At 60.8% G+C, this 21,348-nt stretch overlaps 1 protein-coding gene across 4 annotated transcripts in view; it reads left to right on the top strand.

Annotated features, from left to right (window-relative positions):
• The window catches only part of STAB1 (stabilin 1), a 27,691-nt gene continuing 6,343 nt past the window's right edge, over nt 1–21,348 (top strand). The window contains exons 1-45 of one of the 4 annotated variants that reach the window (XR_003435832.1): nt 1–893; nt 5,176–5,312; nt 5,654–5,769; nt 5,977–6,062; nt 6,133–6,202; nt 6,594–6,689; nt 6,960–7,070; nt 7,313–7,509; nt 7,742–7,872; nt 8,045–8,172; nt 8,463–8,542; nt 8,749–8,886; nt 9,025–9,165; nt 9,316–9,378; nt 9,677–9,790; nt 9,867–9,920; nt 10,159–10,239; nt 10,638–10,796; nt 11,218–11,280; nt 11,516–11,611; nt 11,861–11,947; nt 12,468–12,579; nt 13,033–13,219; nt 13,329–13,422; nt 13,533–13,691; nt 15,047–15,142; nt 15,701–15,796; nt 15,929–15,976; nt 16,140–16,270; nt 16,442–16,553; nt 16,961–17,038; nt 17,127–17,225; nt 17,328–17,426; nt 17,563–17,694; nt 17,935–18,063; nt 18,252–18,308; nt 18,706–18,789; nt 19,311–19,506; nt 19,630–19,725; nt 19,817–19,862; nt 19,967–20,043; nt 20,256–20,381; nt 20,566–20,639; nt 20,792–20,866; nt 21,129–21,251. Coding sequence is in view for 2 of the 4 variants with exons in the window: in XM_027121022.1 (XP_026976823.1) it covers nt 813–893; nt 5,176–5,312; nt 5,654–5,769; nt 5,977–6,062; nt 6,133–6,202; nt 6,594–6,689; nt 6,960–7,070; nt 7,313–7,509; nt 7,742–7,872; nt 8,045–8,172; nt 8,463–8,542; nt 8,749–8,886; nt 9,025–9,165; nt 9,316–9,378; nt 9,677–9,790; nt 9,867–9,920; nt 10,159–10,239; nt 10,638–10,796; nt 11,218–11,280; nt 11,516–11,611; nt 11,861–11,947; nt 12,468–12,579; nt 13,033–13,219; nt 13,329–13,422; nt 13,533–13,691; nt 15,047–15,142; nt 15,701–15,796; nt 15,929–15,976; nt 16,140–16,270; nt 16,442–16,553; nt 16,961–17,038; nt 17,127–17,225; nt 17,328–17,426; nt 17,563–17,694; nt 17,935–18,063; nt 18,252–18,308; nt 18,706–18,789; nt 19,311–19,506; nt 19,630–19,725; nt 19,817–19,862; nt 19,967–20,043; nt 20,256–20,381; nt 20,566–20,639; nt 20,792–20,866; nt 21,129–21,251 (4,755 nt within the window). In the remaining 2 variants the exon portion in view is untranslated. The remainder of the gene's footprint in view (nt 894–5,175; nt 5,313–5,653; nt 5,770–5,976; nt 6,063–6,132; nt 6,203–6,593; nt 6,690–6,959; nt 7,071–7,312; nt 7,510–7,741; nt 7,873–8,044; nt 8,173–8,462; nt 8,543–8,748; nt 8,887–9,024; nt 9,166–9,315; nt 9,379–9,676; nt 9,791–9,866; nt 9,921–10,158; nt 10,240–10,637; nt 10,797–11,217; nt 11,281–11,515; nt 11,612–11,860; nt 11,948–12,467; nt 12,580–13,032; nt 13,220–13,328; nt 13,423–13,532; nt 13,692–15,046; nt 15,143–15,700; nt 15,797–15,928; nt 15,977–16,139; nt 16,271–16,441; nt 16,554–16,960; nt 17,039–17,126; nt 17,226–17,327; nt 17,427–17,562; nt 17,695–17,934; nt 18,064–18,251; nt 18,309–18,705; nt 18,790–19,310; nt 19,507–19,629; nt 19,726–19,816; nt 19,863–19,966; nt 20,044–20,255; nt 20,382–20,565; nt 20,640–20,791; nt 20,867–21,128; nt 21,252–21,348) is intronic. The other 3 variants (XR_003435831.1, XM_027121022.1, XM_027121023.1) reach the window with 3 other exon arrangements.

Here is a 21,348-nt window from a genome sequence, read left to right on the forward strand (position 1 = left end):
AGGGAGCTCGCTCTGTGGTTATGGAGTAGAAAAGCCTGTGGTGGAACAGAGTTGGGGGTGTGGAGAGCAGGCAGCCGGGTCAGAGAGGCTGGCCTGCTGTGGACAGGGATGCGGGGCACAGGGGGCAAGCCTCAGGGCTGAGTGGAGAATGCATTGGGAAGGGAGGGCTACTGGCAGCAGGGAGGCCTCTCTGGGCGAGAAGGGCGGCGCAGGGACACATGGGGGATGGGGATCCTGGGCAGTGGAGGCCGAGCAGGGCAGGTGAGGGGGAGCAGCCTGATGACTGTCCACTTAGCAGGGAGTCGGAGGCCTGCACGTGCCCTCAGCAGCTGGAAAGGTAGAGGCAGACGAACCTGATTCAGAGGCTGCCCTCTCCCCCAGGCACCAGAACCCCCCAGAGCTTCTGAATGAAACATGCTGGGCTTGCAGGTACTTGGGGTTGGGGAGTTGTTTGCATCTGCTCCTGAGTGTGCTTCACAACCTCTGAAACACCCCAGGCTTGTGGCTAATGGTGGGCTTGGAGGCTGACGCCAGGAGGAGGGTCCCGGGCCAGGAAGCCCCAAGCTGGGCCCAGGCGTCCATGCAGGGGTCAGTGGCCAGCACCTTCCCTTCCGCCTGCAGGCTGCTGATACGCAGGAGGAAATCCTGGCGGGTTCCTGTGGGGGTGAGCTGGCGGGGCCTCCCGGCTGCTTTTAAAGCGCCCGCCCTCCCTGTCCTGCCTGCCCGCCCTGTGCCTGCCTCCTAGAGCTCATTCTCCGTGCCGGCTGCCCCAGTTCTGTCCTGGACAGCGTGCCCGCCAGCCACCACCAGCCATGGCAGGGCCCCGGGACCACCTCCTGCTCTGCCTGCTGGTCCTCTGCCTGGCAGGCTTCAGCTTCATCGGGGGGCAGAAGGTGAGTGTGAGCCGGTCGTGGGGGGCATGACATCCAGGCCCTCCCAGCCAGTAGTAGGAGCAGGGAGGGAGCGCTCATGGATCACGCACGGGGCTGGGGACACAGGGCAGCTGGTTCTTGTCTGACCTTCTCTGAGCTGGACAGAGGGCTGGGCTCTTGTGCCCACCTCCCCAGGCTGAGGTCTGTGTCTCGCTGCTTGGGGTGGCAGGGATGTGTCAGCTTGCCCCTCTGTGTCCGGCTAGCCAGCCGGGGGGTGTGGGCAGCCGTCCCAGGTCTCCCCAGCCTGAGGGTAGGGTATACAGAGCCGGGCCCATCCCCCTGCCCGGACTGAGGCCCGGTGTCTCTGTGGCCCTGGCTTGGGGATGGGAGATGTGATCACCCCCAACCCTCGCAGGGCTGACAAACTGAGAGGTTCACGTGGACCATGTGTAGGCGTGCTGGGTGTGTGTGCATGTGTGTGTGCCCAGAGGCAGAATGAGGTCTACTCACCCCCAGTCCCTCTGGGCAAACAGCAGCCAACAATAATGCCCTCAAGCCTAAGAGCTGCTGTTCAAGTGCACAGCCCTGGGCACACCCAGCATCATCCCCTCAAGCCATCCCAGCCCCTGAGCAGTGGGCCCTGTTATTCTCCGCTTGAGGAAGCCAAAACCCAAGGATGATAGAGACAGGTTGGTCCAACTCCAGAGCCACGCTCCAGACCGCCATCTGCGGTTCCCCATCTGGCCATGAGGGAGGAGCCGATGGTCCCAGTGTGTGGCTGTCAGGTCCACATGCACAAGCCCCCTTTGGGATGCCTGTCTGCAGATCCACCCAAGCCCTATAGTAGGGACATTTTCCCAACTGGAGTTTCTGTGAGAGCCTCCCACCCTAGGCCTGGAGACAGTCACCTGGCTGGGGCCTGCCTCCAGGTGAAGGACCCTTTCCTGTGAGGCCAAGTTCTCTTGGGGCAGCTGCTACTGTCCCCAAATCACTAACAGGCAGACTGAGGTCCCGAGAGGAAAAGGACTTGCCCAGGATCCCACTGCCAGGCAGAGCCAGGACAGGGACCCAGGCCCTGTGCTACCCTGGGGCTTGCTCTCATCGGCCTTGTGGTCTGGTGAGGGGCCTCACCAGCTTCAGGGCCAAGTCAGGGTTGGGAACGGGCAGATCTGAGGTTGAAAAAGTGACAGTGATGGTGGAAGAGCCAAGGGTTTCAGGCTGTGCTGAGCCCTGCAGGTGGTTCCTGCTCCCTCCCTGCCTCGGTTTCCCCATGTGTACAATGCAAGGGAATTTCGAAGGCCACCTCCTTATGTTCTTGTGACAGGGGTCTATGAGGGGCCTCAGCCTGGGAGTTTTTCCTTGTCACAGACCACCTCTAAGTCTGCCTTCTGGGGCTGGGGCTCAGACCTCCTGGGCCAGGGAAGAGGGCCCTGGGGGTTCTTGTCAGGGACGCAGCGACGCTGGCCTCTCACTCACCCTCAGTCCCTCAGCACTACCGGCACCTTGTGTAGCACGAGATCCACTGTAAACATTAGGAAACCGAGGCTCTAAGGGGAAGGGATGACTTCTGGGTCACATAGCTAGTGAGGAGCAGAACTCAAACACAGGAAGATTCAGGCAGTAGAGGCAGAGAAGGCTTCCTGGAGGAGGGGGCTTAGCACCTGTCTATTCAAGTCTTTCACAAGTGCCTCCTCTGCTAGGTGTATGCTGGTGCAGGTGAAGCCTGTGGTCTCAAGCTGGGGTTTGAAGGGAGAGGAGCATTGATCTTGGGCAGGGGGAAGTAGTTTGGGAGGTCCCTTCCCATCTGAGGGAGTTTGGGTTCTGGGCCCTGGGCCCAGCTTGAGGGAACTTCTTCCACCTTCTCACAACAGGCTAACACCTCGTGTCTCCTCAACTTCCCCAGCAGTGTCTCTATGGGATGCAAACATTGCAAAATCAGTTCTGGATTAGGACAGGGAGGGGAGCAGCACCCGCCTGGCTCAGACGGGTCCCGAGGTGCCCTAGGGAAGAAGGGAATCTGATTCAGCACTCGGCTGGAATCCAGCCTCACTCCACCCAACGGGACCAGTAGCGAGATTGTCGGCTGGGGCTGATGCTCCTTCCACGCCACCAGGCAGAGGGGGCCTGCATGCCCACTTCCGGTGAGGTCCCAGAGAGAAGTGTGACTTGTCCGCTGGTTTATCCATCCATCACACAGTTACAGATATAACAGCTCGTGAATGAGTGTCCACCCCACCACCAGCCACAAGGCTCCAGCTTCCTCCCGTGCTTGTGACTCACCCCCCACTTGACAGGACCTCCCCCTCTGCCCAAGAGTGAGGACAGTGCTGTCTCACTGCCCCTGAGCCCTTATCCAGGGCTGCTCTGAGAACTGGTCCCTGGGCCATTGCGCTGACGCTGGCAGCTGTGTCTGGCTGGCCAGGTGGCCCTCAGGGGAGCCCACCACCTGCAGAGCCTTTGCCCTGAGCCAGCAGCTGCCTGGCCCTGAAATTACCCAACTTCCTAGTCGCTCCCTGGCTCAGCAAAGACCGAGCCTCAGGCTGGGGAATGAGACCACAACATCCAGCCCCACAGCTCGGGCTGAGGCCGCCCGCAGCAACTTCCCTCTTTGCAGACCACAGAGGCAGGAGCGGAAAAGGCCAAATCACAGCAGCTGGGAGAGGCCCTGGGGCCTTCATGTACACCAGAAAGGATTGAGGCACTATTTCTCCTTTTCTCGGGCTTTGAGAGCCACACATCTGTGATGTGTTCTAGGAAAGAGATGTTCTGGGTTTACTCCCTTTTGGAGCACATTGTGTTCAGCACTTTTTTGTTTCTTTTTTTTTTAACATCTTTATTGGGGTATAATTGCTTTACAATGGTGTGTTAGTTTCTGCTTTATAACAAAGTGAATCAGTTATACATTTCAGCACTCTTTAAGATGAGAACTTCTCAGCTTCTCCAGGCCATGCCCCAAGCCCCTGAAAGCTCTCCTCATCAAAATGCACTTTGCTGTGGTCTTTTCTCCCACTGACAACCAAGAGTTTAGCTTCCATTCCTCCAGGGCCAGTGCTGTAGGTTATTGGGACTTCGTTGCCGTAATGGTAGCCCCACTGATGGTGGACTTGGGGGAGCTGTGACAGGCCAGCGAGTGGACTGCAGGCCTAGGGCTTTCTTGGCTCTCAGGTGACCATCTCTTCTCCTGCCCCCACCTCTGTTCTCCATGCAGCAGCCAGAGGGCCCATTTAAAACATAAACGAGTCCTGGGTCTGCTCCGGACTCCACCTCCCCTCACTGGCCTGGCCTGGCCCCAGCCCCTCTCCAGCCTCTTCTCTGCCTGTCTCTGCCTCATCACACATGGCCGTTTGCTTCTTCCCACTTCATGACTTTTGCCTCTCCTGTCCCCTCTGCTAGGAGCAGTGACCCTGACCAATTTTCATGCATCCTTCAGGTCCCAACTCAATTGTCACCTCCCCAGGAAGCCACCTGGGCCTCCAGCCTGGGTCTTCTCAGTTCTCTCACTCCCAGCACTGCCCATCCAGTGATGGGCAGTGGACCCCTGGGTCCCGGCTGGCGTGTGGGGCTGTGGGCCAGGCCTGGACCAGGGCTCAGGGAATGTGACTGCTTGGCCCAAACTCAGACCCCCTCCCACACGCCTGCTCACACGGGCTGGCCTCGGGCATGGGGCTGGCTGCTGGGTCTCTGACCGCAGGGCACCAGAGAGGGCCCTGGGCTGGCCGAGGGGGTCATTTGGGAGTGAGGTGGGGACGTGCTCAGAGCAGAGTGACAACTGGAGGGCCAGCCCCATGGCGCATGGCTGAAGCTCTCATCCTGCCTGTGCCCAGGGGATGGAGGATGGCGTCAACTGTGTTCTCCTCCCCAACAGTGTCAGCCTGTCATTTAGTGTTTATGTTTAAATGAAAGGGGTGAATGAGCACTAGCTTGAGAGTCTAGGTTAAAGTTCCTGGGTGGCTACAGGCGAGGGCCACCCTGATGGGGTTCAGTTTCCTCCTTTGAATCACCCAGGGTGGAACAAGAGGGTCAGATGCTCTGTGTCAGAAGGCAGAGACTCTGAGGCTTCTGGGTGTGCCTCCAGGCCCCCGGGCAGAGGTGTATGGCTGTGGACATAGAGACACACTGTGGCAGGGACAGCCTGTGACAGGCCGGTTTCCCCCAGACTCAGGGCCTTCCCTGTTCTCACTGCCTCCCCAATGAACAGATGGGAAACCAGGACCTGGAGAGGGGTGCTAGGCCTCGCTGCGATCAAGCGTCAGGGCTGTGTGCAGGGTTCAGGTCCCTCACTCCAAACCCTCCCCATGCCCAGGTACAGTCCAGACGCTGCGACATGAAGACCAGGTTTGTCACTCACATACCCTGCACCCCGTGCCCTGCCATCAAGAAGCGGGTGTGTCCCTCGGGCTGGCTTCGGGAGTTCCCGGAGAAGATCTCACAGGACTGCCGGTGCGGACCCCCACTCTACCCTTGCTTGCTTCCAGGGGTATCCTGTGGGATGGCAGGGGACCGGGAGGGCCTGGCAGGCCTGGGGATTGAGGGCAGGGACTCATTCATCCACATGTCTGTTGGCCCCTCCATTGGGACAGAGATAAGCAGGGAGGAAGGAGTAAGAATGCAGGGCAAGTGCTGTTTATTGAGCATCTACTATGGACCAGGCCCTGTGTTCAGCTCAGGGCCAGGCGGGAAGGGGTCGGGGGACCAAGAGTAACAGAACCCAGTGTGGGGAGGCTGGGCTGGAGGCTGCTGGGGGAGCCCCTCCCATCACCCTGCCCATCCTTGGTCCCCAGATACGAGGTCCAGCTGGGGGACTCTTTGTTGTCTGTGAGCGGCTGCAGCGTGGAGTGCTCGAAGGACGTGGTGCAGAAGGCCTGCTGCCCTGGCTACTGGGGGTCCCAGTGCTATGGTATGGGGGAGGGTCCCAGCCTTGCTCCTCATGCCTCAACCCACCTGCCTTCCCCTTCCACTGGCTCATTTAATGGACAGCTGGGCCTCTTGGCTCTGGCTGCCCCAGGGGAGGGACCAAGTCTGGGGCTGCCCAGAGCTGCTGGGGTCAGGTAAATTGAGAGTTCTTGGGGCAGAGCTGAGTTCTGTGTGGCGGGGGGGTCCACAGAGTGCCCTGGGGGTGCTGAGACCCCATGTAACAGCCACGGGACCTGCCTGGATGGCATAGACAGGAACGGGACCTGCGTGTGCCAGGTAAGGGCCTGGTGGGGCTGGGGTGGGGGCAGTGGAGGGGCTGCACTGACTTGGTGCCTCCCTCTGCCAGGAAAACTTCAGTGGCTCAGCCTGCCAGGAGTGTAGAGACCCCAACCGCTTCGGCCCTGACTGCCAGTCAGGTGAGTGCTGGCCAGGCAGGGGGCGGGGCCGATGTCCACTTGGGGGCCAGTGGGGACCTGGTCCCTACAGCCAGCCCCTACCAGACTCCCTCCCAGCTGCTCAGCCTCACACATCCCTTCTAGGAACATGAGCTTTGCTTTATCACACCTCTAGCCCCTGCCCATGCTGTTCTTGAAGGCCTCCTCCAGGAAGCCTTCCTTGAACCTCCTAGCTAGCACAGGTGCCTGCCCTGGGCTCCCACCACCCCTCTGGTCCTGCACCACAATTCTGTATTTTTGAGGTTGTGCCTGCTGGAGCTGAGTTCTGGAGATGCAGAGGGCAGGGACTCGACGTCCCTGTGTGCCCCTGGCTGAGGCTGGGGTCCCACCTGTCCATGTGTATCCCTCCCAGTCTGCAGCTGTGTGCATGGCGTGTGCCGCCATGGGCCACTCGGGGATGGAAGCTGCCTGTGCTTTGCTGGATTCACTGGACCCCACTGTGACCAAGGTGAGCAGCTGCTGGGGTAGCCAGTCTTTAGTGGCCAGAGCAGGAAAGGCTGACTGGGTGAAGGATGGGGCCTGAGCCTCAGCAGGACCTCTGCCTGCAGCCTCTCTCAGGGGAGGGGGTGTCATCTGAAACCTTCACTGCCCAGAGGCCCAGAGAGGATGGGGCCCTGGCCAGGGTCACACAGCAAATTTGACATAGCATCTTCACTCCTGTGTTCCTTCCCAACCTGGGACTTTGAGCTGCTGTGATAACTCTCCTTTCTCCACTCAGAGCTCCCGGTCTGCCAGGCCCTGAACTGTCCTCAGAACTCCCAGTGCTCTGCAGAGACCCCTACCTGCAGCTGCCTGCCTGGCCACACCCAGCAGGGCGGCGAATGCCTAGGTAAGTCTGGGATCTAGAGGCTAGGAGCCCCAGCTCAGGGTGAGCATCCTTTTAAACCAGCAAGTACAATCTGGCCTTTTACAGGGAGGGAGAACTCTCCCTGAGGGAGGGAAATAGGGCCTGTCCCCAAGGTCTAGATCAGCCTGTTCACCCCATCCCTGGGCCAGCCTGGATAGAGGCTGTGGAGGAGATGGGCCTCCTGGGTGCTCGTCTCACTTGGGCTCTTTCCACTGCCCCGGCAGCCCCTGACCCCTGCCAGCCGTCACCCTGCTCCCCAGTTGCCCAGTGCTCCGTGAGCCCCAGGGGGCAGGCACAGTGTCGCTGCCCTGAAAACTACCATGGGGACGGAACGGTGTGTCTGCCCCAGGACCCATGCACCACCAACAACGGCGGCTGCCCCAGCAACTCCACCTTATGTCTGTACAAGAGGCCAGGCCAGGTGAGCTGGGGCCCTGGGCTGGGCCTGCCTTGCGGTCCCCCAGCTCGCATGGGCTGTGGGACAATCGCGGGCCTCCTAGGAGCCTAAGCTGCCCCATTTGTTAAATGGGAAGAGCATGACAACCCGCTTCTGGGCCGGTGGCTGTGAGGACCCAGCAGAGCTCTGTGGGTGTGGCAGATGCCACGGTTCTCACGGATGTGGTGTCGTCCTCCCTCCCCTCCGGGTGGGCCAGGCTTCCTGCTCATGTAAGCCAGGCCTGGTCAGCACCAACCGCAATGCCTCCGCGGGCTGCTTTGCCTACTGCTTCCCCTACTCCTGTGACCGGTCAGCCACCTGCCAGGTGACCCCTGATGGAAAGACCAGGTGAGCACAGGCGCCTTGGGATGGGCACCAGGGCCAGAGCAGAGAGGGTGGGCTTGGCAGGGGCAAGTTTGTGCCCGTGTGCACCTCAAGGGCTCTGTGGGGTTGGTGGGTGAGGGCCAGGAGGGGGACCTGGCCACGCCCCCGCCCTGACCAGTTCTACCCATGCCCCCAGCTGTGTGTGCAAGGACGGCGAGGTGGGAGATGGGCGTGCCTGCTACGGACACCTACTCCACGAGGTGCAGAAGGCCAGCCAGACGAGCATGACGTTATTGCGGCTGAGAGTCGCCTTTGCCATGCTGGGTGTGTGACCCCCGCCACTTGCCTGAGACCCCGCCCCTTGCACCCAGCATCCTTGGCAGACTCTCCAGAGATGCCTTATTTCTCTGCCCAAGAGCTGTGGAAGCAGAGAATGGACTGTGGTGGGGTGCATGATGGAGGTGGGAGCTACCCCCCCCAGATCCTGATGTCCCCATTTACCCTAGATCTAGACCCAACGCCGCCCCCACCCCCCAACCTCAACTCTCCAAAACCCAGGACTGATGGCTGAGGGCCTCCCAGACCCATTCTGATACACCCTCTCCTGCCCCCAGACCAGGGCTGCCGGGAGATCCTCAGCACATCGGGCCCATTCACCGTGCTGGCACCGTCCATATCCTCTAGGACCATGAACGTGAGCCCCTGCCTATTGAGGAGTGGGCCTCCTCCCTGGACCCTGCCCTAGGCTTCAGGGCCCTGAGAGTGTCCCCAGTGCACACTCTAGGGGTCTGAGGCCTGGGAGGCCTCCTGTCCCCTCCGTTGCTTGGGCAACGGTCCCTGAAGAGGACTGCCTGCCCTGCCCTGGGCCCACTCGGCACCCCTGTCCCCTTGTGCCCACAGGCATCCCTTGCCCAGCAGCTCTGCAGACAGCACATCATCGCAGGGCAGCACATGCTGGAGGAGTCAGGAACCCAGCCTACACGCAGGTGGTGGACACTGGCTGGACAGGAGATCACGGTCACTTTCGGCCGCTTCAGGGTAAGCAGGGACCTCAGCCCGGGGACCAGAGGAGTCATAGGTGGGAAACAGCCCGGGAAAAGGTGTGGAGGTGGGATAGAGCCTCAGGACAAGGAGTGGGTGTTTGGAGTCTGAGCCAGAGGTCTCATGTCTCAGCAGAAATACACCTACAAGTACAAAGACCAGCCCCAGCAGACATTCACCATCCACAAGGCCAACTACCCAGCAGCCAATGGCATCTTCCACGTGGTCACTGCCCTGCGGTGGCAGCCCCCACCAGAGCTCCCGGAGGACCCCAAGGTAAGCTAGTGCCTTCCCCTCCCACCGCCCTGTGCCCCTGCGTGGCCTCTGACCCGCACTGAGTTCGGAGAGGGGGGCGGGGCAGTTCTGGGCAGGGCTGGAGCAGAGCTCCTTCCCCTCTGGGGCCCTCATGCTCATCCCTTCCTACAGAGGACAATCGGCCAGATCCTTGCCTCCACTGAGGCCTTCACCCGGTTTGAAACCATCCTGGAGGTGAGTCTGGGCAAAAGGTCCTCGCCCATCTGATCTTTTGTCCCAGGACCCCTCACTACCCAGAATCTGCCCCACAGTGATCTGGGCTTCTGGAGTAGGACGGGCCTTTGCCCACACCCCGATCCTGGAACCTGCCCATCAGAATCCTGAGGCTCTGTGGTAGCATGAACCCATTGCCAATGTCACCCACTTACTTTTGGTGGGTGTTCCCTGCAGACCAAGGGCAGCAGGGCCCAGGCAGGATTTAGAGGTAAGGGTTGGCCACAGAACCCCCTGAGACTCCTTCTCACTGCCACAGAACTGTGGGCTGCCCTCCTTCCTGGATGGCCCTGGGCCCTTCACAGTCTTTGCCCCCAGCAATGAGGCAGTGGATGGCTTGCGGGACGGCCGCCTGGTCTACCTCTTCACAGCGGTAAGCTTGTCGGGGAGAAGGGGCCAGGGATACAGGCTCAGAGCCTCTAGCATCCAAGCCCTCTCTTTCCTGCCAGGGTCTCTCCAAACTGCAGGAGCTGGTGAGGTACCATGTCTATAGCCACGGCCAGGTGAGAGGTCCTCTGGGAGAGTGGCTGGCTTACACCTGCCAGTGGGCTGTCAGAGGGTTTGTCTGCAGATTCCGGTCTTCCGGGGGGCCCCTTCTCCCCTCCCCGCCCATCTGGACTCTACAGGACAGAGGAGAGCCTGGGGACCAAGGTGGTAGCTGCGAGTCACCTGGGCAGGACTGGGTGTGGCCCAATGGTGTGGCTAGTGCCTGGCCTAAGGCCACTCTCTTCTCCATCCCAGCTGACTGTTGAGAAGCTCATCTCCAAGGGCCGGGTCCTCACCATGGCAAATCAGGTCCTGGCTGTGAATATCTCGGAGGAGGTGAGCTCCATGAGTACCAGGGATGGACCGGTGGAGGGGCTGGTGATGACCAGCCAGGTGTCAAGCCTCTTTCGGACCCGGCTTCATGCTCCGAGCCCTGCGGTGGGCATGCCCTGGTGGAGGGTCATATGGGAGCAGGCACAGATCAAATCCCTCTCCTGGGGCCCAACAAGCTGGGAGGGCTCCAAAGAGGAGGAGGGTGAGCACATGGGCAGGGGGAGGGGCTCCACGTGACAGAAACCATGTGGGTCAGGGTGCAGAGGCTGGAGCGGTTCTGCCAGAGCAAGAGATGTTGCCAGGGAGCGGGTGAAGAGGTGGCTGGCAGGCTGGGCTTCTGAAAGTGTGCTGAGTGCAGGGGCGGGGACTGGGCCAAGGATGCATGCTGGGCTCCGCCACAGGGGCGCATCCTGCTGGGACCTGAGGGGGTACCCCTACGGAGAGTGGACGTGCTGGCTGCCAACGGCGTCATCCACATGCTGGAAGGCATCCTGCTGCCCCCGACCATCCTGCCCATCCTGCCCAAGCTTTGCAACGAAGAGCAGCACAAGGTCGTGGCGGTAAGCGCACGGGACCCCAGCGCTGCTTGGGTCGGGGTCATCTTCCAAGGGAGAGGTACCGTTTTCTAGGTCTCCTCAAATGAGTGGGTGGCTTTGGGGCTCGGGCGCTGGCCCCAGTTTTCACCTGGACGCCCCACACCCAGCCCTCAGCAGTCCTCCTGATGGTCCCTTTGCCGTCACTCACGCATCTACAGCCCTATTCCCAGCCTCCCTGCCCAAATCTGTGATGCTCTCACACTGAGCTCTGCCGCCGCGGGGCCTTTGCCCTTGCTCTTCCCTCTGCCTGGAACACCATCCTCTGGCCCTCCTGTGGTGACTCTTTCTCATACCTCAGGCCTTGGCTGAGTGCCTCTTTCTTAGGGTTTGCTAAATAAATAAACCATGACTAACCCTTCTCCCTTCCTCCCCCTACCCTGCCCAGGGCTCCTGTGTGGACTGCCAAGCCCTGAACACCAGCATGTGCCCCCCCAACAGCGTGAAGCTGGTGAGCATCCCTTGGCCCAGCTCTCAGGGCTGACTCCTGACTGCCCCGTGAGGTTTCTGCCCTGGGTCAGGGTGGGGAAGTGGGGCTGGGAGGCTCAGCTGGACCTGGAGGCTCAGCCCCACTGACAGGGGAGGTGCCGGGCCCAGGGGGCCAAGGTCCCTTGACCAGGGCTGCCTGGTGAAGGGGGCCGGCCCAAGACCCCTGCCTGCTGACCAGCCTGGCACGGCCCACCCAGGACATCTCCCCTGAGGAGTGTGTCTACATCCATGACCCTACTGGGCTGAACGTCCTGAAGAAGGGCTGCGCCCACTACTGCAATCAGACCATCCTGGTGAGCCTGGGCATGGGGCACTTGCTCCCTAGGGATCTGGGGCACTTGCTTCTCCTCTGGAGCCCCCAGGTTGGGGCTGGGTGGTCTGCCATCCTCAGAGGCTGTGCTGCATCCTAATGGTGGAAAAGGTGTCACAGAGGGGCCTCGCCCACCCCCTTGCTCTAGACATGGCACCAGGGAGCAGAAGCAACCTGGGCCACGGGGTCGACGTGGCTCCTGATGGACCCTCAGATGTGTTCTCTCTTACAGAAACCTGGCTGCTGCAAAGGGTTTTTTGGGCCTGACTGTGTGCAGTGTCCTGGGGGCTTCTCCAACCCCTGCTATGGCAAAGGCAACGTGAGTCCCCTCCTGCCCTGGAGTGAGGTGTGGGGGAGATAGGGGCTCCTTTCTGAGTTGGCCGGTGACTGGCTGTATGTCTGAGCAAAGCCTGCCTCTCTCTGGTATTGGGTTCTTCACATCGAGGCAGTGGAAGTTGGACCAAATTATGTTTATTTTAATTAGAATCAATTACTTAGATTGTTACATCTATTTTCATAAGGGCTATTTGTCAGTAGTTTTTTGTGTGTGTTGTATTTTTGCCATTTTGTAATATCACGATTGCTTTAGCACCTGGCTGTGGAGGAGCACAGGAGTTATGTGTTTCTAGGTTAAGCAGAAGTCACCCATGAAGCTTCCAGGGCCAGGTGCCTTTTAGGGGCTAGTTCTTTGGCAGCATCAGTGAGTTGGAAGGTCTCTTCCAGCAGGAGGTCTTCTAGGGGGAGCAGGAGCTCACAGCCTGTGGAGAGAAGGGATGTTAGGGAAGAGAATGTGGATAATCCCCTCCCCGTGACTGCTCTTGCCTCCTGCCCACCCCCAGTGCAGTGATGGAGTCCAGGGCAGTGGGGCCTGCCTCTGCTTCCCAGACTACAAGGGCATCGCCTGCCACATCTGCTCCAACCCAAACAAGCATGGAGACCAGTGCCGGCAAGGTGGGTGATCCTGGCCTAGGCCACCTGCCAGGGAGAAAAAGGGTCTCTTGGAAGTGGGGCTGGGGACTCCCAAGAAGGGAAATAGAACCTCAGGAAGAAGGGTTCAGTCCAGAGGTTATGGAGAAGGTTTTGGAAACACAAGAGTAGATGTCTCTTTTACCCATGCCTGGAAGAGAGCCACAGTTTAACCTACAGCATGCAGGATTTAGGTCAGACATACAGAAGAACTTTCCGATGGTGGTGTTGGGAGCAGGGCAGCTAGAATAGGGTGACTGAAAGCAATGAATGCCCCCCTCTCATTTCTTCCTCCCTCCCGAGTCTGGGATGACCTGATTTTGACCCTGCAGTCAAATCTATTCCGGCTGCCCCATTCCCAGCATTGCCCAACTGCATCCTGGCTCCCAGCCAGCCCTGCCTCAGCCTCAGTTTCCCTGCTCCATCTCCTCCCTGCAGACTGCGGCTGTGTCCACGGTCTATGTGACAACCGTCCGGGCAGTGGGGGGGTGTGCCAGCGTGGCACATGTGCCCCGGGCTTCAGTGGCCGCTTCTGCAACGAGTCCACAGGGATCTGTGGGCCCACAGAACAGGCCCAGCAGTGCCACCCGCATGCCCGCTGCGTTAACCAGGGGGATGTTGCCAGGTGAGGACGTGCGCTTCCTCTCTGCTGCGTCTGTGACTGCACTTGTCAGTTTGCTCACAGCTTTCAGAGGCTTACTGGAGGCTCCTCATTCACCATCTCCCACCCCCAGGTGTCTCTGTCTCGATGGCTTTGAGGGTGACGGCTTCTCCTGCACACCCAGCAACCCCTGCTCTCGCCCAGACCGTGGTGGATGCTCGGAGAATGTGAGTCTGGCCCTTTCCTTGAAGTCCTGACCCACGGGCTCGAGGTGGGACTCCCTTGCCCTCAGCCTGCCACCCTGCAGCCCTGAGTCATTTATCCGTGGCTCTCACAGGCTGAGTGTGTCCCTGGGGCCCCAGGCACCCACCACTGCACGTGCCACAAGGGCTGGAGTGGGGACGGTCGTGTCTGCGTGGCCATCGACGAGTGTGAGCTGGATGTACGAGGTGGCTGCCATGCTGACGCCCTCTGCAGCTATGTGGGACCCGGGCAGGTGAGGCTTGGCCGGCCTCGAGAGAGCAGGGTGGGGGTCTCCATCCTGGGGGACTCTTCCCCCTAGCCCATCTGACTCTAGCAGTGTCTAAGAACTCAAGCTCAGGGTCTCAAACCTCAGACACAAATGAGAATCTAGTTCTGAAATGTTGAGTTGTACAATCTGGAAGCAGTGGACGGGTGCTGGAAGCAATGCGAAGGTTGCAGTAGTTTTAAAGGAAGGCGTGTTCGAGTGCCGGTCTAAGGCAGCATTTTTTCCAAGTCAGAAGACCGTGGCTCCTGTGTCTCAGGGATGAGGACTCTCATAACTGAGAATCAATGAGTTCTCTGCTCTTACGGGCCACTGGGGCCATTGCCTTCTGATAGTTAGCTCATTCACCCACTCACTGGTTTCCCACATGTCACCAGGCACTTGTTACATGCTAGTTGCTGTTCTAGATTTAGGAATTCAGTATTGAGCAAAGCAAGAAGAGACAGCTGCCCAAAGAGAGTGACATCCCCAAATTTTTAGACTCATGGAAATCCAGCTCTTGGAATTTTGGAGTCTCAGACTCCAGTCACAGGATCTCAGAATCTGGAATCTTCCACGTGAAGCACGTCAGGCCTGGTGAGCCCGAGGACTGGCTGGCGTTGAAGAATCTAATATGCAAGTTGGGAGGCCAGGCCTGGCTGCTTCAGGGTCAGCCTCTGTGTGGCCCAGGCTTATGCAGGGATCCGTGGGGCTCCCTGACTCCTGCCCCATGATTGTCTGGACCACCAGCCGTGGGATCTCAGCAGTGACACTCAGATGGGCCTGAGAGCTGGAGCTGCGAACTCCATCAGGAGCTTTAAAGTTCAGAACTGAGGGTGGAATAAGCAGTTGCAGATGCCCCCATCGTGCAAAGAAGGGCAACTGAGATCTGGAGAGTCTTACTAGTCACTCACCTGAGGTGTGGACAAGCCCAAGGACACTGGCATTTAGCGGGAAGGATCAGAGCAGCCAAGCAGAGTGGCGGGGTTGGAGGGGGATCCGAGCGGCCATCCCTGGGGCTGGTCTTGGTAAAACCTGCCCACACTGCAGACATCAACAGCCTGGCTGGGCCCAGGCCTGAGATCAAAGAGGCCCCGAGGCTCCTGGATGCCCCCCTGCCAATGCCATCACTTGCTCAGATTCTTCCTGAGAGCCAGTCTCCCCTCAGGGCCTCAACCTCTGCATCTAGAACATGGACCTCCAAGGGTGGGGCTGGGAAAAGCTCCTCTGGGGTCTGAGCAGACCACCCCAGGGGAGTGCCCATCGGGAGCTGAGCTGAGCTGTGGAGGAGGAAAGGGTTTCATGCTTCTGGTGAGATGAGGCTCTCTGCTCCCCAACCTCTCCAGAGCCAGTGCACCTGCAAGCTGGGATTCGCGGGGGACGGCTACGTGTGCAGTCCCATTGACCCCTGCCGGGCAGGCAACGGTGGCTGCCATGATCTGGTGAGGGGGTGAGAGGGCTCCAGGCCCAGGGGAGGCTTCAGGGGTAGGCCTTGGCCGCAGCAGTGTCCCTGTCTCTGGTCAGGATTGGGATCTTTCTCAACCTGAAATCCAAACCCTGTCACCTGCTTGCCCACGGGACAGAGCTTTCACCCTCCTTATAAAGATCCCAGCCCCTGCCCTCACCACCCTTGTCCCGTGCTCCCAGCGCCACACCTTTGGCCTGGCTAGCTCCTCCTGCCCTCAGCTCAGGCCTCGCCTGGAGGTCCGGGGCCTCCCCGATGCTCCCACAGCCCTGGACTTCCCTGACCCATCTGCCAGGATGGGTTGGGGTAGCTCACGTCACATGCTCACTGGCTTGGAGAGCAGGGCCGGGCACACCAAAGGAGCAGCTTGAATACAGACTGGATAGAGGGAGAGACAGATGGTAGGGATGGGTAGCTGGACAGGAGGACAGCAGGAGGATGGGCCAGAGTGAGCGGAGAGATGGAGGGTGGGTGCTGTCCAGCTTGCCCTATGGGTGCTGAGTGGAGGCCATGTCTCTCTGCCCTCCAACCCCAGGCCACCTGCCGGGCAGTGGGAGGAGGTCAGCGGGTCTGCACATGCCCCCCTGGCTACGGGGGTGATGGCTTCAGCTGCTACGGAGACATCTTCCAGGTGAGTGGTTTCCTGTGCTTGGGGAGGAGTCCTCTTGTGTAATCCGGGGGTGGGGCCGCACTCAGGGTCATGGAGGGAGGGAGCTCAAGTCTATCCCTAGACTGGTGACTTCAGCTTTTTCCCTCCCCTCAGGAGCTGGAGGCAAATGCCCACTTCTCCATCTTCTACCAGTGGATCAAGGTAGGATCGGATGGAATGCTGGGCTTGGGGACTCAGATCCAGGAGGCCACATAACAGCTCTAAGAGCTGGAGGTGGGGGGCAGGCCTGGAGGCTGGGGGAAGTGATCTCAGGTGGTGGCTGCCTGCATCACTCCCCCTGTCCCCCCCCACACCATGTGCACAGGTGGCCGGCATCACTCTTCCTGCTGACAGCCGAGTCACAGCCCTGGTGCCCTCGGAGTCTGCCATCCGTAGGCTGAGCCCTGAGGACCAGGCCTTCTGGCTGCAGCCGAGGATGCTACCGCAACTGGTCAGGTGGGCTGCCACGGCTGGGCTCCGGGAGGGGGCTTTTGGGTGAGACCCAGCCCCTCCCCAGAGGTCCTCAACCTGGCATGTGTCCACACTTCGGGGTGGAGCCCGGTTCCAGGGGTCTCTGTAGGTTACACTAACCCGGTTCCATGGCCCCCCTGAACTGTGCCCTCTCAGGGCCCATTTTCTCCAGGGCGCCCTGTCTGAGGAGGAGCTGGCCCGGCTGGACGGGCAGAGTATAGCCACCCTGAGCCCCACCACACGCTGGGAGATTCACAACATCAGTGGGGTACGTGGTGAACTTTGGGCAGAAGAGGGGACCATACAGGGAAGGGGGGCCTCGAGTGGCTATAGGCTTCCCAGCCCAGGGTCCCCGGCGATGCGATTGGGTCCCCTTGCCCGGCCCAGGGCTGAGCTCAGAGGATGTGCTCAGAACACATTTGCTGCTGGGTGGTGTCTTTGGGCCAGAGTGACTGCCCTGCCAGGGCTTGTCTGTTCATCTTTGTCTGCATGTGCACACCTGGCCCCCTCATGTATGGGCCCTGGTGAGGGTCTGTGTGCCCATCTGGTAGGTCCTGAGTCTGAGGGTGTCCAGGCCAGGTTGGGTGCCTTGTGCCCAGCAGCCTCTCTGTTGGTGCTACACGCACTCTTAAGTGTCTACCTGTGTCTCCCTGAGCTCTGCCTGCTGCCTTCCAGAGGGTCTGGGTGCAGAATGCCAGCGTGGACGTGGCTGACCTCCTTGCCACCAATGGTGTCCTACATGTCCTCAGTCAGGTATGGCTGGAGGGGTGTGTGTGCAGGGAACCTTCTAGTCATGCCAAGAGGCAAGGATGTACTGACCAGCTCCCATGCTCCGTGCCAGGTCTTACTGCCTCCGAGAGGGGATGTGCTGGGGGGGCAGGGGTTGCTACAGCAGCTGGACTCAGTGCCTGCCTTCCGCCTCTTCCGGGAGCTGCTGCAGGTAAGGGCGGCAGGAGTGGGGAGTCCTGGATGGGGGCACCCTCCCCCAGGGTCAGGATTGAGGGCAAGAAGGCCCACCCCTGATGCCTGCACCCGCCCCTAGCGCCACAGGCTGGTACCCCAGATTGAGGCTGCCACCGCCTACACCATCTTCGTGCCAACCAACCACTCTCTGGAGGCCCAGGCCAACAGCAGCGGCCTGGTGAGATCACCGGGACAGGGGCCACTGAGGGGGGTGGGTGAGCCTCCCATCCCACGACAAGGACACAGCGGGCGGGACGCACCGTCCCGGGCACTCTGGAGTCCTGGAGCCCCTGAGCCTCTCCTTCCCCCTCCAGGACTTGGACGTAGTGCGACACCATGTGATCCTGGGGGAGGCGCTTTCCACAGAGGCCCTGCGCAGGGGCGGACACCGCAACTCCCTCCTGGGCCCCACGCACTGGCTTGTCTTCTACAACCATAGCGGCCAGGTTGGTGGTGGGGTGGGGGAGCACAGGAGGCCCTGCCCCGGGCACCCTGCTCTTGAACACCCCTTTTCTTTGGAGTTCCCCCACCTGGGCACCTCAGCCTCTGGTCCAGAGACTTCCCATCCTGGGAGACCCCCAGTCCACAGAGATACCCCAGCCCTGGAGCGCCTCCGTGGCCTGCAGCCCCTGAGGGGAGGGTGGGGATGGGGTGGGGGGTGTTCAGCCTCCTGCCCTAACCCCCAGCCCGAGGTGAACCATGTGCCACTGGAAGGCCCTGTGCTGGAGGCCCCTGGCCGCTCACTGTTTGGCCTGTCCGGGGTCCTGACTGTGGGCTCAAGCCGCTGCCTGCATAGCCACGCAGAGGCCCTGCGGGTAAGAGGCTGGGGCCTGGGGAGCGCAGAGGGGCGGTCAAGAGCTGGAGGCTCTGGCTGGCCTGGCCGGCGGGAGGGACACTTGGCCGGTGGTGGGGGGGAGAGCTGTTAGCCCGCCCCAGAGGAGGGAAGGTGGGTTTGGAGCCCCTGCCTCAGGACTGCCTGACACTCTGCCCTCCTTCCCTTCAGGAGAAATGTGTAAATTGCACCCGGAAATTCCGCTGCACTCAAGGCTACCAGCTGGAGGTGAGGCAGGGCCCAGCACATTCCGTCCCTGCTTCACCTGCTCTCACTGTGCCCAAGGTGTCCGCGCTCCCCGGGCCCAGCTCTGCTCACCCAGGCATGGGAACCTGGAGCAGCGTGGGCCGCTTGGCTCTCCTGCCAGAGGCCAGGAGGCCTGGGTCCAGGTCTGCCCAGAGGAGGCCTCACTCAGACTGGCAACCTGAGGCCAGTGGCCCTCGGGCTGCCAGTCCTGCCTACCTTCTCCTCCTCAGGTCTACCTGTCGTGGTCCTTCCTTGACCCTTTTGCTATCCTGCTTACCTGTCTCACCCACTGACACCTGTAATCTGTCTGTCTCCCCATTCACTGCCTTGCCCCTACCTAAGCCACTGCCTGAGTCCTCCTGCCTGTCCCTATTTCCAGGACACCCCCAAGAAGAGCTGTGTCTACCGGTCTGGCTACTCCTTCTCCCGGGGCTGTTCTTACACGTGTGCCAAGAAGATCCAGGTTTGCCCTGAAGCAACCCCCAGCCCCAAGCCTTTGACCAGAGAGGAGGAGGTGGGAGTGGGGGCCGAGGGCAGGAGCTGGGATTAGGCTTCAAAGGCAGAGGCAGGGCTAGGAATGACGAAGCCAGGGAAGCAAAGGCCTGGCGGAAGGGGGAGAGAGGTCTGAGGTCAGAGGGGCCAGTGTTTGTCTCTGTAGCTGTGCCTCCAGGGAGTGGGGATGGGGAGAGAGAGAAAGAGGCTCAGCCTAGAACTGACACCAGCAACCAAGCCCTGGGGGCAGCAATGGGGCGAGCTCTGCCCCTCTCCATGGAGTCCGGTGTGGCCTTTCCGTCCTTGAGTCCGTTTCTTCACCCCTGCCATGGAGAGGCTTGTAGAAGGCAGTCTCCATTTCTCTGGGTCTGACTTGCTTTGTTCTGTGGCTCTGTGGCCCCAAGATGCCCTTCCCCCGACCCCCGCCGTTTCCCTGCCCCCTGACGTCTGTCCTGGCCTGTGCCGGGCCTCTCCTTGTGCCCCCTCCCACAGGTGCCTGACTGCTGCCCTGGCTTCTTCGGCACACTGTGTGAGCCGTGCCCGGGGGGTCTGGGTGGTGTGTGCTCGGGCCACGGGCAGTGTCAGGACAGGCTCCTGGGCAGTGGGGAGTGCCGCTGCCACGAGGGCTTCCACGGAACGGCCTGTGAGATGTGTGAGCTGGGCCGCTACGGGCCCAACTGCACTGGAGGTGAGGCCCCGGGGACGGGCAGGAATGGTGGGAAAGGTGGCCAAGGACAGCGGTCATGGAGACGCCGCAGCAGGGACAGAACAGGCACTGGGTAACTTCTGTCCTGCCTCGTTCCGCTCCCAGTGTGTGACTGTGCCCACGGGCTGTGCCAGGAGGGGCTCCGAGGGGACGGAAGCTGTGTCTGTAACGTGGGTTGGCAGGGCCTCCGCTGTGACCAGAGTGAGGAGTGGCCCCAAGGGGGAGAGGCGGGTGACTCCTGGGGAGGCGGTTCCTGGGTCAGCATGATCAGAACCATCCTCCTACCCCCCAGAAATCACTGGCCCTCAGTGCCCACAGAAGTGTGACCCCAATGCCAAGTGAGTGAGCTCAGCCTGGGGCAGGTGGGCAAGTGGGGGGGGCGTGGCTAGGGTCAGGGCAGGGGCCGGGCAGACATAGACTAAGCTGTTGCCATCCCTCCCAGCTGCGTCCAGGACTTGGCTGCAGCCCCTGCCTGTGTCTGTGCCGCGGGGTACTCGGGCGACGGCATCTACTGTGCAGGTCCAGGCACACCAATGCCCCGAGGCCCCTGAAATTTGGGGGTGGATTTCCCCACAGAGCCCTTTCCATGCCCTTTAGGTCCAGTCTCTATCCCTGTCACCTCTTGGGTCTTACCCCTCCCTCCGACCTTTTCCTTTCTCTCATGCCCTCCTCCCCTGTCCCCACTCTGTCCCATGCCCACTGCTCACAACTCTGGGATCATCTACCCCTAGTGGTGGACCCTTGTGCCCATGACCATGGGGGCTGCTCCCCCCACGCCAACTGCACCAATGTGGCACCTGGTCAGCGGACATGCACCTGCCTGGATGGCTACACGGGTGATGGGGAGCTGTGCCAGGGTGAGGCTGGGGTCTGCCCCCAGGGGTGTGGTTTCAGTGGCATGAGTGAGACTAGGAAGGGCTGAGGGGCACACACAGGTGTGAGCCTGAGGGTGCTGAGAGAGTAGGGGATGAGCACCTCAACAGACAGATGAATGGAGGGGCGGCCTAGGGCCAGCCCTCATCCCAATGTCTTTTCCCCCAGAAGTTAACGGCTGTCTCATCCACCACGGGGGCTGCCACATGCACGCCGAATGTATCCCCACCGGCCCCCAGCAGGTCAGCACAACAGAGCTGGACACTGGGGCTGTGCCATTCCCTCATAGGGTGTGGCCCTCCTCAGACCAGGCCCAGGGAGGGGTGCTCCTTCTGTCCAGGGCGCTGGCCCACTCTAGGGTACCAGCAGCCCCACTGATTAGGATTTGGGACAGGTCTCCTGCAGCTGCCGCGAGGGTTACAGTGGGGACGGCATCCGGACTTGTGTGCTCCTGGACCCCTGCTCCCAGGTCAGGCCCCCAAGTCGCACCCAGTTCCACAGGGGGAGGGGACTGGGGCGGGAACCAGCCTTCCTCACCCACAGCAGGGTCCTGAGTTCTTCTGAAGGGTGAGCCACCTGCGCTCTGACTGAGGGGTCAAGGTCAAGTCTGACTGATTAGTAGGAAACAGGGCCTTGGGTGTTGGCCAGGGAACTTCATGGCCCCTTCCCCACAGCTGGTTGGGGCAGCAGTCCTGGGAGTCACTGATGCCTCTTTCCTGTCCCTGCCTCAGAACAATGGAGGCTGCAGCCCCTATGCTGTGTGCAAAAGCACAGGGGATGGCCAGAGGATGTGTACCTGCGATGCAGTCCACACTGTGGGTGATGGCTTCACCTGCCGTACCCGAGTCGGCCTGGTAATGATGCCCAAGTAGGACCCCTGACCGAGCCTTGGCAATGCCGCCCATGGGCCTGACCCGTGATATTGGTTAAGACCCCAGATTTGATCCTGAT

This window comes from Aethalodelphis obliquidens, unplaced genomic scaffold (assembly GCF_003676395.1).
Source record: "Aethalodelphis obliquidens isolate GAN/ISIS:26980383/991018 unplaced genomic scaffold, ASM367639v1 scaffold22, whole genome shotgun sequence".
In the NCBI taxonomy this organism is placed as follows: Eukaryota; Metazoa; Chordata; class Mammalia; order Artiodactyla; family Delphinidae; genus Aethalodelphis; species Aethalodelphis obliquidens.